Below are 18,229 nucleotides of genomic sequence, written 5' to 3'. Positions count from 1 at the left end.
CGTAAGCCGGTAAATTAGCAGACGGATCACCTGATAGTAAGCAATCGCCGCCGCCCATGGACACCAAAAACACCAGAGGCGTTACAAGTGCGTTACCAGGCTTTGGGCGGATAGGAATTGAAGATTGGGGACATTGAGAAGAGGAAATGGAGCCACCGGTAAACTCACTCACACAACGAAACACAACGCAAGCATTTTTCCACGTCGGTTTTCTGTGAGGCCAAGGTATCACTCCGGTCAAGTCGGCCCATTCATGCCGAAGCATGGCTCTCCCACACATGGATAAATGAGTTAAAAAGACCATTGAGGACAGTTTCCGATGGTTATAAAGAAGACCTGTACAATTGATGCAGCATTTATTGTTGTATCAAAAATACTCTGAATCGGTTTTATTCATTATGCATTAAATACTGGCCTGTGTGTGCACTGTAATGCATTACGCATTGCATTCTTAACTGTACCTACATGTACTATACGTAAGTTTGTATATAAATTCAATAAAAATTGGATCACTGGGTAAGTATTGCGAGGTAATGACGCGTAGGTAGTAGGTACTTACTTAGGTATTCATTGAATTATACATTTACCTAAATCATTACCACAAATAAATTTTCTTGTCACGATATTATCGATCGTAGATAACTTTCCATGTTTTATTGATTGACAATTTAGTAATTTCATAAGCGTGCCTTGGCAGAGCCCCCTATAAAGTGTTGGGGGGGGGGTGTATCAACGAATTACTTTTGCCGCCCTGTCTCTCAAGCCTCAAAGAGGGGACTTACCTATGCTATAACAGCGAGCCCATGTTTGGAGGCCCTTATGAAGTTTTTATTTTTGCTTACGCATGTGTAAAGTTTTGGAATTCTGATTGTGCCCGGTGATTATTTATTCATATTTTATGATTTATAAAGACGACTGTGAAACCTAAAGCCTTGAATTTGATTCATATGGTATAACGCCATTAATGCTCTCCTGAACTCAAACACAGATCTTGATGTGTTTGTGGATGAATGGAAGATGATAATGTCAGAATGTTTGAATTTTTGTGAGAAGGATGCATGACTGAGTTAAAACTAGTTATAAGTTAAATAGTGTAATTGGCTTCAGCCGTTCTATTTAATTAAAATAAATAAATAACCATAATACCGATATTCAACAACGTCCGTTCCCATTCCCCAAAAGAACATTTTAGGTATTCTAATACCTAAAATGTTCTTTTCATAGTGCCAGTGCCGGATTAGCCATAACTTATAGCAGGACGCAGTCAATAAAAAAAACAACTTCTAAAACCTTCACAAAAAGCCTTTTTGTAAACGATCTGGTTTATTTACATCCAAAATTTCAATTGGCAATGTAACTTCAGGGCCCTCTATTCACATTTGCTGTGGGCCCCACGTCGGCTTTATCCGGCACTGGATGGTGCTGTCAACATTAAACATAACAAAAATGGAGGTCAACAAAGATAAATTAAGAGTCAAAATTTCTTCATGTTTATTTCATTTTTTTAAACATCATCATGTTACACACATTGGACAATAAACTGTGAACAATTTCAGGCATTCAAAGAGGTAGCGGTTATCTAAATTAACTTGTGTTACTCGACATATGCAGCGAAATCGAACACTTTAAATAAGAACTGAACCGTCAACAGATCTAACATCATAATTTTAATTATTAATAAATGCTAAGTGACGGTCTCACCATTAAAGTATTACTTGAAATGTCCCATTTCGCGTATGTCCGTATCACCAACTCTACTAATGACCACATCTCGCGAACTGCTAACACCGACACTATATAATTTAGCCATCTCTAAACGTTAATAGTCAGAAACATTCCAGTAACCATACAATCATTCCTAGTCGCTACGTCTAAACTCTCGAGCGATGCGACCAACAGCTGCGACCCAACACAAGCACTACTCTACTACATCATTACTTAATTCGTATACTGATACAATTATATAATTTGTGACATTAATATTTAATTAAGAGAACACTTACACCCCTCTACTCAAAGGATTAAATGAGATTTGAGTATAATACGAATAAATTTTAAACTGGGATTAAAATACCGATGCTACGTTTAATTTCTACTAAGGATCATCGGCTGTCAACAGCATCGCTCGTTACAATACCAAGCTAACGAACACCAAATAACTTGACTTTACTCTCCAGGATCCAATGTGAACTGCCAATGACGAACTGACGATGTTAAACTTATAGATACTAATGAAACCTACTACATATCACATGGTACGCGATTGCCATGTGAACATGTCACGCTTAAAACCTCCGACGTATCTGTCCTGTATCTACATAATAACCCTTAAACTAAAGGTGCAAAATATTTACTTACATTACGTTAATCTCCCTAAGAGCAGTCAATTCGAATTGATCTACAAAAAGTACAAACAATAAATAAAACTAGCACGTAAAAATACATAGATACATTTAGTACAAGTCCCTAAATCTATTGTAATTTGTATATTGTTATAAAACGAAAGTGCAGGTACTGCATATGGAGAATTAAGCGTATCTGATACATTATTATACTACGATTCGCGCGTAACACCGCGGCCGCCGGCCAACACATACTTAATTATATAACTTGTTTATTTATTGTCTTGGAATCTCAACAAAAACCGAACCTAGGCTGAACAGTCTCGCTACAAAATGGCATAAACACTATTCAAACGAAAACGTCATTGACATTAGCAAACGTCAAATTTGATTTAACTAAAAATCACGGCTTACAAAGTGAGAAAAGCTCTTACTGACGCGGCGACGTCGCGTAAGCCGCGCAGCGTCGCCGCATCGGCTCACACTGCTAATGATGAAGTCTCTCTGTGACTCGAAACTAGTAGAGCTTTTCCCCATTAATAATACGTGAGTAAACCGTGATTTTTAGCTAATTTAGTATGTACCACGATAGTTGTCAAATTTGACGTCAGCCAATGTCAATCTTCCTATTCTATTCGACTAGCGTTTATGCAGTTTGTCTACCGAGACAGTACGTTCGACGAAGATCAGCGTGTCAGCGTGACACCTTAGAAAGCGATTATTTCGATGTTTATACTCAGTCCACGCTTACACTAAAATCGATGAAGCATCAACTTCGATTTTAAACCGATCTAGCGACATATCGCTTGCATGTGCTATGTTTTGGAATATGCACAAAGCGATACATTAACACGTACTTAGTTGCAGCCTTTTTATAAGCTTTTACTACATTGGTACTCTTTATTATATCTTGTGTACATCAGTTATGTACTTGCAAGTACTCAAATGCTAAGATACGACAGCGACAGCACTATACTGCTGTCCTTCTCATCAGAATCAGTCTACGACACGAAAACACACAAAGAAACCGCGGCCGCGGTAACACAACTCTACACTAGCGAACGGTAAATTTATATTGAACCTATACTTTAAAAATATACAATCTTACGCGCACTGTCTATTCAATTGCTTGGAATAATAATGTTTAACTTTGTATACAAAATGTTACATTATTATGTTATGTATATAACACTTAAAGAAGCTGAAACTATTACATTAAACTTGTTTTCTTGAGAATTACATAAACATCGGCACGAGTAACCAAACGCACACACCAAAGTGATCATTCATTATGATAAATAACAAAATAAACCTTAAATTACACCAATTGATTTCAATACTAGCAAAATATAATTGAAACAGGATCGCTTCTCAGCCATATACAATCACATAAGATTTTATTTAGGAACATAACGAATTTACAAAAATATTCTCTTTATTTGGTTCTGTTTCTAGCACTATTTTACTTTTGACGGTACAACACATTGAAACAAACGTTCTAGATATGATATGAGGGCGATTTCTGTCACTATTGTTACATCTAGCATATCATTCACGTAGTTCCAGTCTATATTGCTTTTATTTACATAATATTAATAACAGGACTCCTCTCGAGCCTGTTCTACAACACTGATCGGCACTTTATTATAAAATTATTAGATTATTGTAGATTTAAATACGGCAGACATCGATTTGATAGCTCAGTGGGCACTTTACGGTTTTATCGCAGTAAATGACAACTAGCGTTATTAAGACTATTATTTACTTTGATATTTTTTTTTAAATAGACAACGTTGCGATTTCCTAGGAATCCTCAGACACAACGATCCACACATACGACTATATCTATCTAGACAACTTCCTAACTCGACTACATACATACTCAGTTACATTATACGCAGGCCGCATGCTTAACAATTTACTAAAGAATTATTAACTAGTAATTAAATTTGTACTAAGCGAAGTCAAAGGCGGCTTTTATACAATAAAGTATTAATTATAAATGCTCATTGCCGTCTTACGTCTGTCGTTTATATTCCTATTGCTTAAAGTTGGTGTTATGAAGTCAAATCACATGTCAGGAGATAGATACGTCGAAACATTACATTTAAAAACTGACTTATATTAACGACACGTCCATTTAATAATTAATTTTAATTAAATTTATTTTTTAGTACAAAGTATCCAATATTTTTTATTACTCTGTGTTCGATTTTAAATGGCAATACTTAACATGGTGTTGCCATTTGTAAAATGTTAAAATTCACGGAAAAAAGTATCTAATGTTAGATAAGTGTTTCGATATACTTGAGTGGTTACATAAAGTTATGTATCGATCTATAAATTTTAATAGACTTACGTAAATAGGAATTTTAATGTCTTAGTCAGTTTTAATAGGACAATATAACAAGGCCTATAGCTATTGAGTTTACTTTGAATAATTCTTGAATATTTATTAGGATGCTAACTACACAATAAATAGTTGATTACATCACTTGCTTATGTATAGAGATATTGTTATAAATATAATACGCAATTGCGTGTACGTACAAAAATGCTTGCGTTTGACCAAAATTGAATTTTAAGGTAACAATATTAAGTTTATAATTAGTTGATCGTTAAATCGTGAACTAAGAGAGGAAACTATTAATTTGTCGTTCTAGAAGGACAAGAATAGGTCAATTATGATCAAACACAAACATTATCGACCGCACACAGCCGTAAACAAGCGCATAGAGACTCCATAGTGTTGACATAAATGTGTAAAACTAACATTTATCATCCCTATTGCATTCTAAAAATGATCATTGTAAAACAAATATGTCGACCAGAACCAAGTGCGAGTTTTTTTACGTTAAAGCGATTGAAACGTTTTGATTTAGCCCTCTGATTGGTTGGTTGGAACCAGCCAATCAGAACGTTGAACGCTATAAACGTGACAATCGAGTTATCGAAAAAATCCCACAAGGCTCTCTGAAACATGGTCAATTATTTATTAAATTTTTGCTCTGTAGTCTCTATTCGCCCATTTTAGGCTAAATAACACCGTCTCACGTCACAAACATCGTTAATAACAAGAACATTCACTCACATGCGGTATTTCAAATAAACTGAGTATAATGTAAACGAGCCACTCGTTACCGAACTTTAGACACAAGGGTAGACGTGGCTAGAATATTTGAGTATCAGCAAAATCTGATCTGATCAATCAATCAATCATCACCATCATATCAGCCACAAGATGTCCACTATTGAATAATGACTTCACAAAGGATTGTCTAAAAGGATAATTTTAATATATTGTTTGAAAAAAAAATCATTTTATTTAATCATTTGATCACTGCTACCAATCTCTTATTGATTGATCACTCAAACGATCAATAAAAGATTTCAAACTGAATATGACCTAATGCTTCACTAACGCCATCTATGTAACACAAAATTCGGTGCAGATATGCTAATGAATTAATTCCACCAAAAACGTAAGGAAAAAGAGACCAATATAGTAATAATACAACCAAATATCCTAGCCACGTCTTCAAAGACCATGCTAAAAACATTACCATACGGAATCCATCCAATTCAAATGTCCTACATCATAATAATTTACCTAAATACTACAACTACCTAATGAAGGCAGAACAATGTTGCAAATGCTTTCACAATGTTATGTTTCAAACAAACCTTGTGGCATGAGTTTTCTTTCTAACTATTTTTAATTGGCTTCAGTTTTAGTGTTCATTGTTAATTAGGCTCTATCCTGAGTCACAGCGCATCGTGCAAGCGGAATCCGCCACACACGTTACAAGTACTGCGCCGTATCGCGTGCGCGCCCGCTCGCACTTCGGACACGTTCAAACAGTGTCGAGTATTTGTTTTATACGCGGCAGATCAGCTTGCGAGATGCGCCATGTCTCAGGACAAAGCCTAAGGCGTTTTTATCGTTTGCGTTTGTCCTGTGTTAATGTTCAAGTGAACTTAGGCAGTTTGTTATCCAGAAATTTAGGTGTAGATGGATAATTAGTATTGATGGATAAAGGACCTTTGTTTTCAGAGATCGGTTGTTAGGTTGTTGTTATCTTTCAGAGACCTAAATTTTGTATTTTGGTGGATGGTTAATTTTATGAAACGATTTCGGTAAGTTCTGTTTATGCCGTCTTCAAAACAGGAGGAGGTACTGTTTGTTTTTTTGAAGCCGGTTTGTTAAACTCTTTATTGTAAGAAGATCTCATGATAGAAAACCAAAAGTAGAAAATGTAACGATACTTTGGAGGCAGGAGTGGATCGCTAGCAGAGTATAAAAATATATTTTTCATTTCAATTACACGTGTCAAGTTACTGCAAAGTTCGAACAAACACTGGACAAAAGCAAAAGATTTTTTTAAATTAATTTTTAAGTAGTTTTACGTTTTGTAAAGTTAAAGCATGATGTGTTTTTATTGTAAACTTTGAGGGATGTATATTAATGGAAGAAGGGCGGAAGAATTTAGTTTCAGTTTATTTTATTTGTTAGATTGTTAGACCAAGTTATTTGGCTTGATTACTTAGGTAAAAAAATAGATTGATTTATCGCAGAGAGTAACCATTGGTTAGCTACAAAGGTTTACGACGGAGATTTACGACAGAAATAGTTTTTTAAAAAGCATACAATTTAGTATGTATAACAATAGCTACGGTTTGTGAGGGCCTGGTACTAACACCCTCTGAATAAATCTGCATTTTCTCTCACGCTCACCAAATAACTTGGTTGACTATAAAGCTCGGTTTTAAGAAAAAAAAAACTAACTTCTCGTATTAAAATTATGGATTTAAAACGTTAACTTTTTTAGTCAAATTATTTATTCTGTCATTACGAATCAAGTATTTTTCTTTTTAATGGAACAAAGATTGTTACGAAGCCACCGCTAGGAGCGCTGATAAAATTTCAATCAGTATTTTTTAATTTTACAGATTGGAGTGACAGGACTCAAAGCGCAAGTGGCGCCAACTAGTGTAAGAAAACGATAAGCTTTCGTTTAAAGGAAAGAGAATTGGAGGCGTTATTATTTCAGAATATTTTTAACCTCACTGAAAAGGATTGTTTTGAAAAATTACAATTAATAATAATGTACCTTATAATAGTCAATCATTAAGACGATAATCTAGCCACTTGTTTGAACACAAAATTGTTCTCTGTATTAAATAATGCCGATGAAATAAACTTTGAAATCAATACTGTGGTCTTATTCCAATATTTCTAATGCTACACCTTTCTAATTAACTCTGTCAAACAACTTGCTATCTTAAAACCTCGAGTTTTGAGTCGAAATTCCTTTGAAGCCACAATATTGATTCTAAAGCAACAAAACTGCTCAAACATCAATCCGAATCACGAACCACTCAAATATCTTCGCTTACACATCGCTACACATGCACACATACAAAAAATTAAAGCATGAAGAAAAATATTTCCACCTCTTGAGACTATGAATATCGAATTTGTTCCTAATGTTTATAGTACATAGAGTTTATTATAGCTTAAAGTAAGACATGTAAAGTTACTGTGTTATGAGGGCACGCGCGATGACATCTCCATCGGTAGGGACGTGGAGACCTGCATCTGGAACAATTTGTACTTCGCACTTAGAAACTGTAGGCTCCAGCGTGTATAAGGGTAAATTGAATACTAGTACATTTTACAGTGAATCTTACGCCACTACGAAGTTGGATAATATCTAACCAAGTAATAACAAAAACAACAGATTTTGTATAGGTTAGAGACATGGCATACAAACGTGCATATGGAATCAACAGTAAGAAATCGGCGCCGCCCATAGACGCTCGCTATATACGACAAGTCGTGCGTTCGTGGTCTTTCTCAAACAAATACTTATTGATATTGATCAACAAGATTCAATAACGAAGATATTGCGGTTCTCGAGACCAAACAGATCACTAGCGCTAAAACACCAGCATAAAAGCTAAGTCTTCGTTTGCCGTAACACGGATCCACACGAGACACAATGTGTTTTCTATTGTTGTCTTATATACAACATCATCATACGAGAATGATTAATTAAAATTAAAGCACAAACAAAATAGTATGAAAATCACCTTATTAAAGTTCTTACCTTGTTCTTAGCGTAGTGCGAGTGCGGCGAGTGAGTGAACACGCAGTCAGCGATGGAGTCCAGTGTTCGCTCGTCCAGTACCCGCTCGTCTAGTACCCGCTCGTCCAATACTCGCTCGTCCAATACCCGCTCATCCAATACCGCTTCTAATGCCGCAGCCAACTCTGAACTCTCCGCGAATGCTGCTCCACCTTCCGCTAAAAATAATAATTAGACGTCCATACAATCCCACTATCCTTTTTTTTTTTTTGACGGGGAAAATCACGTAATGACATCTAGCGCCTTAGGCAATGCGAGAGAAAGTGTCAGAATCTTACTGACTAAAAACCACCCTATTTCTCCTCCTACTTTTCGAGCCTTTCGCATTTTCGGGATCCTACTATCCTACAATCTTATTGATATTATAACTGCGAAATTTTGTGAGTGCCTACACAATGTATATTTGTTCACGCAGAAACTACTCAGCAGATCTTAATTTTAAACAGATATATACATTATTATAATCTGGAATAACACATAAGCATTTTTGTCGTAAGAACGCGGGCAAATGATAATGGTAGAAAATCGAATATCAACTATTTGAACTTACCTTGATTGAAAAACTCCGTGAACGCTTCGTCGGGTATTTGACTGAGCACAGCGGGATCCAATATGTCGTCCGGTGGTACTTGGCCGACTTCTACTTCTAGAAACAAAACACACAATGAAATAGAAATCGATTCAATGTGTGAGTGAGATTACCGGAAGCCCAATTACCCTTCCTAATCCCCGATTCCTCAACAACCCTTAAATTCCTAAACCCCAAAAGGCCGGCAACACACTGGCCGGCATATCAGGTTTACTGGCATATACCATAAAAAAAAATGCAAAACTCCTCTGCCTCTCTCTCCCTGCAGGAGTTTTGCATTTTTTAAAAGTGCTTTTCTAAAAGTACTTAGGAGTACTTAAGCACCTTTAGAAGCAGACGTTAACTTTGAAAAGGTTCAGGATTATTAGAGAGTTCTGCTGGACTACTCACCCATCTCATGAGAATCGCTGGCAACAGTTACGTACTCGCCCTCACTGAGCGCGCCCATGGCCGCCTCCTCCGAACTATCGTACGTCGACGAATTCGAACACACGTTCAGCTCTGGAGAAACAAACATTCACTTCAGTTGAAACTTTATTTTAAATATAGTACGTAATTTTACATTCTATGGTTTGCGTAATATTTTGACTTACTTACTACAAGTAAGTACATTCATTCAATAATTATGATCAGATTTTCAAGTCAAGCTAAATAATTGAAATAAAGTGAAATGGAAGGCTTGACTAACAATGCTGTAATTTGAAATCAGATAGACATTTTGTTTTCTTTTTATATATGTTTCCCCACTCTAGTATTTTCTTCTGTGACGTGGATGCATTTACAAACTTACAATAATTTGCGGATCTCATAAAGAGTTGATCCGCGAGGAAATCGAACCTACCACACCAACAGTGCAGTCGAAAATCCTTTCAAATGCAGGGCAAAGATTTCAAGGCAACAATAAAATGTTAAAATGACATAATATGTAGGCACATATTACATAAGTACATACCGGAGAGTGATTGTTCAGCAGTGAGTGGTGAGTCTCCAGTAGGCGGGCGGAGTCTCGCGGGGGGGCGGCGCCTGCGCTTGGCGCGGCGCGGGCCGCGGGGGACGGCCGGCGGGGGGCGCTTGCGGGGGACCTTCTTAGGCCGGCAGTCGCGGGCCAACTTGTCGTAGTTGTCCTGGGAAATGGCAGTATTATTGGCTAGGAACTAACAGGGACACTTTTGTAGAAAGTTAAGAATCAAATAGGTGTTAATTTTGAAAAAAACAGTATATCTAATATCGTAAAACCCTTCACATTTTAGTCTTCTGTATTTGACTAGAACAAGGACAGACAAAGACGAATTAACATAACATGAAGTTCTGTTGTCATCATTATGTCACTCTCAACTTCCACGATACAACTTATCCTCACCAATTTCATCCAAGTTACAGTTTACACATGAAATAATGAGCATTTCTCTTTATAAACCAACTAGCAAACCCGGCGAATTCTTTTTCGCCAATGATTTTCCCAATATTTTGCTGCTTTTCTCTTGAAATTTTCTTTGCTAAAAACCTCATGAAGCCCGAGACCTTTCCAACGAGTACAAAACCGTGAACCGAAATCGGTCGTGCGTTCTGAAGTTATACCATCAGGAAGGAAAATTTTATATCTATACTTCTATACTAATATTATAAAGCTGAAGAGTTTGTTTATTTGTTTGAACGCGCTAATCTCAGGAACTACTGGTCCGATTTGAATAATTCTTTTTGTGTTGGATAGCGCATTTATCGAGGAAGGTTATAGGCTATAAAACATCACACTACGATCAATGGAATCAACGGTGAAACCGCGCGGAAGTAGCTAGTTATATAGTATTCCACATACCCGTTTCCAAGCATGCTCGGCACAGAGCGGCGTGTGGTCCGACAGCGGCAGTAGCGGCTGGTTGCAGCGCGCGCCGCCCGCGAACACGGCGCCGCACGCCGCGTACAGGCGCTGCTCGGGCGCGCGCGTCACGTGCGCCAGGCAGTACCGCGCGCACGGCAGCGCGCCCGCCTCGCACCGCTCCCACGCGCACCCCGCGCCCACCGACGTTATACTGCCGCACTCGCGCACTGACGTCTCGCCGCCTGACCAGCCTGATTGTCTGGAATTTTTGTTGCGTAAAGAACATCGGGCATTTTTGTATGGGACACTTACCTACGGCGAACAAAAATAAAATTAGGTACGGTGGATAGGCAATTAAATCTAGTTCACAATGGTATAGTTCCCATATCTGTGGGTCGTGGCAATAAGGAGAAATTGGACATTTAAAAAATATTTATAAATGTTTTTGGGCAATAATTGAAGAGGAAAAAGGGAATCAAAAATAATTAAAACAACATATTTTTCTCTTAACTTTTGGCGAAGGACTGCGATGATGATGACGAAGGACTGCGATGTAGTAAGATAAGCTAGCTACCTGCGCGAGCGCAACATATGTATACCAGTTTTAGGACTATGGGCGAGAGTGAGAACGAAACATGCACATCAACTTGACGGATTTAGTCTGATTGGGTTTACAAAAATACCACGGAGTGATATTTTAACTTACTGAGCGGTCGTTTAGTAATTAGGAAAAATAGTCAACTTAAAATATCATTTTCATTTTACTAATTATTTCCATTTTCCCATTATTGTGAATCAAAATAACTACACAATATTAAATATGATTGCAAACACTTTCATTTAAAAATGTTTTGGTTTATGTTCGCGACTTTTAAAAAATCGGGTAAAAAACGCCCGATGTCCTTTGATAATTATTTATTAACGTAAACGTTCAACACGTACTGTCTACTATTCAAGTGTTTTCTTTCGAAAATACGAAAAGAATGAATCAAATCTTATTCCAAATATTATTTATAATTTTCCAACAATAGTAATAGCGTCATATTCGCAACATCCTACTAAACTGAATTTGTTAGTACAGAAATAAATTGTTGTCTAAAATAACACATAGGCCTGTTATCCCAAAAATCCTCCAGAAGCTCGTTTATAATAACACTGACATAATACAAAAATAAGGTAAGAGTAAAAATTTTGAAGTACATACCTTAGTCTCCTACGTTCTTGCGAGGTTAATACGGAAGGCATGCCGCGCAGCGCGAGCAGATGGTTCACAGTCTGCGTTGGAAGACGACCTGACGATCCCGGCCTGTTCAGCTGTTTCTGTAAACGTAAAGGTACATTGTAAATATTAGAGATTTTTGGTAGGAAATGGTTTCGAGTAGGACTTTTATTACGAAAATGTAATGAAAATATATAAAAAAAAAACACAGTTTATTGTAATAATCAGCTTATCATAACATATTAGTGTTTGAAGCCTCCTTTTAGGCAAATAATGCCTGTGTTTGAAGGCGCCGCTCTTCCAAAACAATGCTGTACTTTACTTATAACGTTACATAATGGCGATATAAAATGTAATAGATAACGAAGACCGATTCCAAATAACTTGAAATATGCAACGTCACACCGTTTATCCCCGAAGGGTTAGGCAGAGGTACAAATAACTTGAAATAGCAACTAAGATACAATACAACGATAAACAGTCACATTTACCTTGAGTAACGATGCAAGAGCGCGATGATTCTTGTGGTGCGCGGCGAGGGCTAGTGCGTCGTGCGCACGCGCGACATGGCGCCGCAACGCCGCGCGACGCAGTGCCAGCCGCGCGCCGCGGGACTCTGCGGCACTCTCTTCCACGCATGCTGACACGCAACCTGCTTCTGCTGTAAAGAAGAATACTGTTGATGAAAAATTTAGGTACAAGGTGTTAGTTTACTAGTAAGTTACACTTGAACAATTAAAAAGTAAATATTTTGGGTTCCCCATATTTTTTTTATTCTTGAAATATGATATTGATCAAATTGAAAAATCGTTTAAAATTAACAATATCATATTGTTTGTAATGGATTGACAGGTAACCACGTCTAAATATGAAACTTATGTAGGTATAGCTTAGGTAGGAAGGTACTTTGTAATTGTAATTTACTGATTAACATTAAAAAAAAACTATGTTTTATGCCGAGAGGACTTTTTTCTATCCCGTATATGTATGTATGTATGTATAGAGAGACCAAAGGTCACACGAACAAAGAGACAGACAAGATTAACAAAATACATTGTGAATAAGCCTATTAGCATAAACTTATCCAGACTCCGTTGACAACAAAGATAAAATAAAAAAAAAATCGACCATATGATTTTTTCTTAAAAGTTGCCCTACACTAGGATTTTCTTCTGTGTCGTGGGTCCGTTTACAAACATACAAGTTCACATACACATCACACCCAGACCCGAAACAACAATTTGTGGATCACAGATAGAGTTGTTCCATGCGGGAATCGAACCCGCTACACGTTGCACGGCAGCCAGTTGCCCAGCTACCGTACCAACCGTGCAGTCAACTCGTGTATGTCAAGCATTTTCACATTAAACTCAGTTCTTGGGGAAAAACATATGTGATTTTATCACACCATATCGCTATCATGATTTTCATGACTAATCTGCAGTGATTAGTCAAAAAACCTAGCCTACACAATTCATTGTTGAGTCACGAACGACGAAACTCACTAACAAAACGGTACAAACCAAGTCACGCTGATTTTATTTAAATTTTAAATGTAAATGCTGACTGCCCCGTTGGTTAAGTGGTCACCAGTGCGACTGCCGGACAAGGGGTCTCTCAGTAGTAGCACGGATTCTAGAATTGTTCCCAATATATTATGGCAATAGGTTCACCGCGTATAACATGGGACTAATAATAAATGGTGAAAAGTGGGTGTACATTGTATAGCGGCATTACACGCCAAAATGTGCACTCTGCCTACCCCGTCGGGGATAAAAGGCGTGAAGTTGTTATTTAAATGTACATTTATATGCAAACATAGATCAAAACATACTTCATAAGAAAACTCTAACCTTTGCTCTAAAATCATACAATATGTATAAGTATTTAAACTAACATTGTGCCATGTTACTGTGTATGTTAAATAAAAATAAATATGGCAAATATTAGCATTTTCCACATACAGTAACTATGGATGTGTACTCAAATGTTCTGTACCCTTAGTACGAGTTTGCTTTACATATAAAATAATCGAAACGAGAGAACATTCGGCGCTCTGATTGGTTGGTTTATTTGAGGCGGCCAATAAGAAAGCTGAACGCGCTCTCGTTTCATTACTTTAAACATAGAGCAAACTCATATTAATACTGCCTCCATAAACAATAACGTCGCGCCATATAATACGTTGAGGGTTAAGCAGAGGTTGGCTTAAAATTATTTTCACCCAATTTTTACTTATGTTACAAGTTCTATGAAACAGAGAGATAGCTTATTGCCATGTACCAGGTCACAGTTCCATTGTCCGTGCTAGTAAGCCACATCCGAAAAAAAACAACTATCTGGTTGTGGATGAAAGAAACAACAATTGGCATTGTTTGATTACACTTTTTTTCTATTTTCCTTGACAAATTGATTAAATATGATGTTTAAATGTATTTAAAAAAAATACCTAGCTTATAATTTATAACCATAACAATTTCATTATAATTATCTAATAGGTATATTCTACACCTATTTAACTTGTAGAGTATTATAAAACTCGTGTTGAATGAAGTATTCATAAAAAAAGCGCAGAACTTGATAATAAAGTCAAAGGAACGCATTCATTTATTCCTTTATCATTGGACTGTCAACAGGCATCTTTGCAAGAACAAAAAAGGAAAAATAGTGCACCGAAAAAAATACATTAACTATTAGATTTGATCATTGAAAGTGAAGTAAAAGAGGTATGCCAGAAGATGGGCACCTAGCTACACGAGTTCAGTTCCCCACACAGTACAACTATTTCTTCTACACGGTTAGTGTGGTGGCTGGGCAACCGGCCGCCGCACAATGTGTTGCGGGTTTAATTCCCGCACGGAACAACTCTTTGTGTGATCCACAAATTGTTGTTTCGGGTCTGGGTGTAATGTGTATGTGAACTTGTATATTTGTAAACGCACCCAGGTCACAGGAGAAAATGCTAGGGTGGGACAACATAAAAAAAGTGTTTTCCACAAATTGCTACAGCTCATTATGTATGTAAACGCACCATTAACAAAATCAAAAATCCATCTAAGTAGGGGGTTTTGTTTTCCTCAACAACAAAACAATGTAGTGTGGATCCACGTTTAAATATAAGAAATCATGGATCACTCTTACCAAAATCTGGCATATTATCATCATCACTGCTGCTGCTCTCGATCTGTCGGAATGCGAGCGGCCTGTCTCCGAGCGGGCCGCAGTGGAACAGTGTCTCGCCGGGCGCGTGCCACGTGTCGTTGGGCAGCGGGACGGCGCGCCTCGCCGCCGGTATCCGCTGCAACGCCTCGTGCACCGCCGGCCCTCGACCGCGCCGCGGCTTCGCTTGAGAACCCTTACCTGTTTACAGTTACCATCTCATTCACGATTGTGTCAAACAGTTTATATCATGTATTTTATGTCACTGTTGTACATAATGAATTTAAAATATTAAATGAAATGAAATTGATTACTCTATTGAATTATTGAAACAATAAAAAAATGCAGTAGCAACATTTAAGGTTAATAATGTTTGTTCAATAAACCATTTCTGATGTCACAAGAGGAAGGAAGAATAACGATAATTTACAAAATGAATTCTACAATAACAAGGACTTTAGTAATACAAACAAAACAAGCCTTACCAGATGAAGATTTCTTCGGAGGAGACATTGGAACCTTAGCCAGTGGCTGTGCTGATGGCTCAGTTTTTATAAAAGCAGATGCATTCTCAACTAAACCTTGTTCTCTTTTAAATACATCTAAGAATGTCTCCATCCCACCCGTCTGCTTTGAAGAAGTCTTCGCATTATTTGTAGTACTAGCACTATTAATACTGGTTTTCGCACATAAGGAGGGGGCTGTGGCAGTGCTTTGCGCCTTAGGACTATGAACACTTAGTCTTCGAGGTTCACTAAACGATTCCAACCTAGGAGGCTCCTTCATCTGAGTCTGATTTTTAACTTTCAAAACTTTGGTATGAGTAGTCTTACTGTCTTTATAGTTTGCAATCGGCTTGGCCACTGGTGGATAGTGCCCATTAGATACCACCTCTTTCTTGATATCCTCCTTAATATCGCCATTTGTGAATGCACCTATGAGATCGAGCTCTTTACTTGGACTGTCAGCTAGCAGCTTACTCTTAATATCAACACTATCGGAGAACATAAAATTATCTTCTGTGTGGCTGACGGTAATTTCTCCAGCAATAACATCAGAATCATGAAAGGTGTATAGTTCGTTGGGATCAATTTTAAACTTGGGGTAGAAATTGTCATTGAGATGAATGTATGGCTGCTCATCTCCAGAGTTGTCATGTAGGAACATATTCACTTCACCACAGCTCCCTGAGGAGACACCCTCAACTGCCATCTTATATTGCGAAGCACAACTTGCCTCTGATATATTTTGTGGAATACCACTGAAGCTGGAAAGCACAAAACAACATCATTTATAGATAATTCTCAACAGTTTTTCATTAAAGAACAAAGAATTCACAATTAGTTTTGACCAAAGACCATTAGATTAGCTTATCACCATTATAACTATCTATAGTTATTTATACTTAACAAGGGAAAAGTTACTTTTCCCTGAGCCTTTTATCAGCAAATAATTGAGATTCATCTATTCTAAGCAATATTTATCAAATATAGCAGATAGAAAGTCTAGCATCATAAACATAGTAATTATCGCCATATAAACAAATATATAAATTGATAAAAACAATGCATTTATATAAGCATATATAGTTATGATTATAAATATACTCGGATGAACTCAAGTTGTATCAATGTTTTCTCCCATTGCCAATACTTTATCTTTAGCTGAACTAAGCTGTTCCGCCTAATATCAGCAAAGTATATTAGTTATTTCCTTTCTGTCATTCTAAAAATGGGGTTTGTTATAATCAGTACGCTTGGCAGACCATATCCAGTATGCAATGATATCTAGATTAGTAGGCGGCAAAATAAAAGCATATTATGGAGTCTAAGTAGCGCATTAACACAAACAGCAAGTTATTAATGTACATTTTACCAATTTATTATTCACAATAAATAAACTACAGATAACAACAAACATATTGTATATGCAACAATAATATAGAATTTCTGATTCAATTATGTAATAAGAGAAGAATGCAGTTTAAATGCTACATAACTCAATACACTCAAGATATGTGACACTGCAAATGCAACATTGAGGTGTAATAGTAGCGGCACAAGCTCATAGCGACATTGTCACAACATTGAACAAAATATACATAGTTTAGGGGATACACAGAGTACACAGCAAACATAATAACGGTTTAATACTCACCCCACATTTTCTGACGCACTCAAATAAGACATACTGTGTTCATTTTACAACTTAATGATATCAACAACTTTATTGCTATTATACGTGCAAAAGTAAGTTTGGTCCCTTTGCTTCATACTGAAACGAAAGAAAAGGTCGCATTACACATTACACATCCACATACGCAGTAAATTCAATGTTATTCATATCAAAAACACAAATAGTTACTATCTTTATTATTGTAAAGATTCTTTGAATTGACATCAGTATGACATATGTCATGAACATAATTAACCAATTTTTAATATATTTTTCTTGTTTCTAGTCTATAATCGCTGTATAATTAATGATGTGAAAGTATTTTATTATTTTCAACCAAAACGAACAAGTAATTATTGTTGTTTTACGAAGATTATCAAAAACAAATCTCACACTATAGCTTGCTAAATAACCGGCTCATCATTTTCTTCAAATTATAACAAACAGAATCAATGCAAAATCATTCACTTCTATAACTTATTTGTTGGCAAAATAATTATTGTGGCTTTTAAAATAAATAAAACTGAAATCTTTATTCAATAACATCAAGAATGACTGACAGAACACAGCAAATGGCAGCCAAAATCCACAGATATAACAAAATAGAGGTGTATTAGACGTATTTAGTCGATTAGTAACATTAAAAAAGAAAAACGCTCTGCTATTTTTATCTTCAAGTGTAATTAAACTGCATTGAGAAATACAAAAATATTCAAATAAATATGTGGTAAGAGAAAAATGTAATAGCATGAGGATTGAGATTTTACATGACGGACA

At 36.7% G+C, this 18,229-nt stretch overlaps 1 protein-coding gene across 1 annotated transcript; it reads right to left on the bottom strand.

The window, feature by feature from the left end:
* Window positions 1-1,467: 1,467 nt before the first annotated feature.
* Window positions 1,468-18,025, bottom strand: LOC118282052 (uncharacterized). The gene is made up of 12 exons (XM_050695346.1): window positions 17,846-18,025; window positions 17,435-17,551; window positions 15,763-16,544; window positions 15,260-15,478; window positions 12,610-12,779; window positions 12,104-12,219; window positions 10,897-11,158; window positions 10,033-10,204; window positions 9,471-9,581; window positions 9,042-9,137; window positions 8,453-8,649; window positions 1,468-7,941 (listed from the first exon to the last, which is right to left on the bottom strand). Exons 2-12 carry the CDS (start codon window positions 17,464-17,466, stop codon window positions 7,888-7,890), a joined length of 2,211 nt encoding a protein of 736 aa, XP_050551303.1. The 5' UTR covers window positions 17,467-17,551; window positions 17,846-18,025; the 3' UTR covers window positions 1,468-7,887.
* Between the last annotated feature and the right edge of the window lie 204 nt (window positions 18,026-18,229).

Source organism: Spodoptera frugiperda, chromosome 8 (assembly GCF_023101765.2).
Source record: "Spodoptera frugiperda isolate SF20-4 chromosome 8, AGI-APGP_CSIRO_Sfru_2.0, whole genome shotgun sequence".
In the NCBI taxonomy this organism is placed as follows: Eukaryota; Metazoa; Arthropoda; class Insecta; order Lepidoptera; family Noctuidae; genus Spodoptera; species Spodoptera frugiperda.
The sequence above is the reverse complement of the archived record's forward strand: the minus strand, read 5'-3'. Positions and strand labels throughout refer to the sequence as shown.

Coding starts and splice junctions, on each gene's coding strand:
- LOC118282052 (XM_050695346.1), bottom strand. CDS start 17,466: ATGTCTTATTTGAGTGCGTCAGAAAATGTGGG. Junction 16,545..17,434: donor AGTGCGTCAGAAAATGTGGG/GTGAGTATTAAA, acceptor TGTGCTTTCCAG/CTTCAGTGGTATTCCACAAA. Junction 10,205..10,896: donor CCGAGCATGCTTGGAAACGG/GTATGTGGAATA, acceptor GCCATTTCCCAG/GACAACTACGACAAGTTGGC.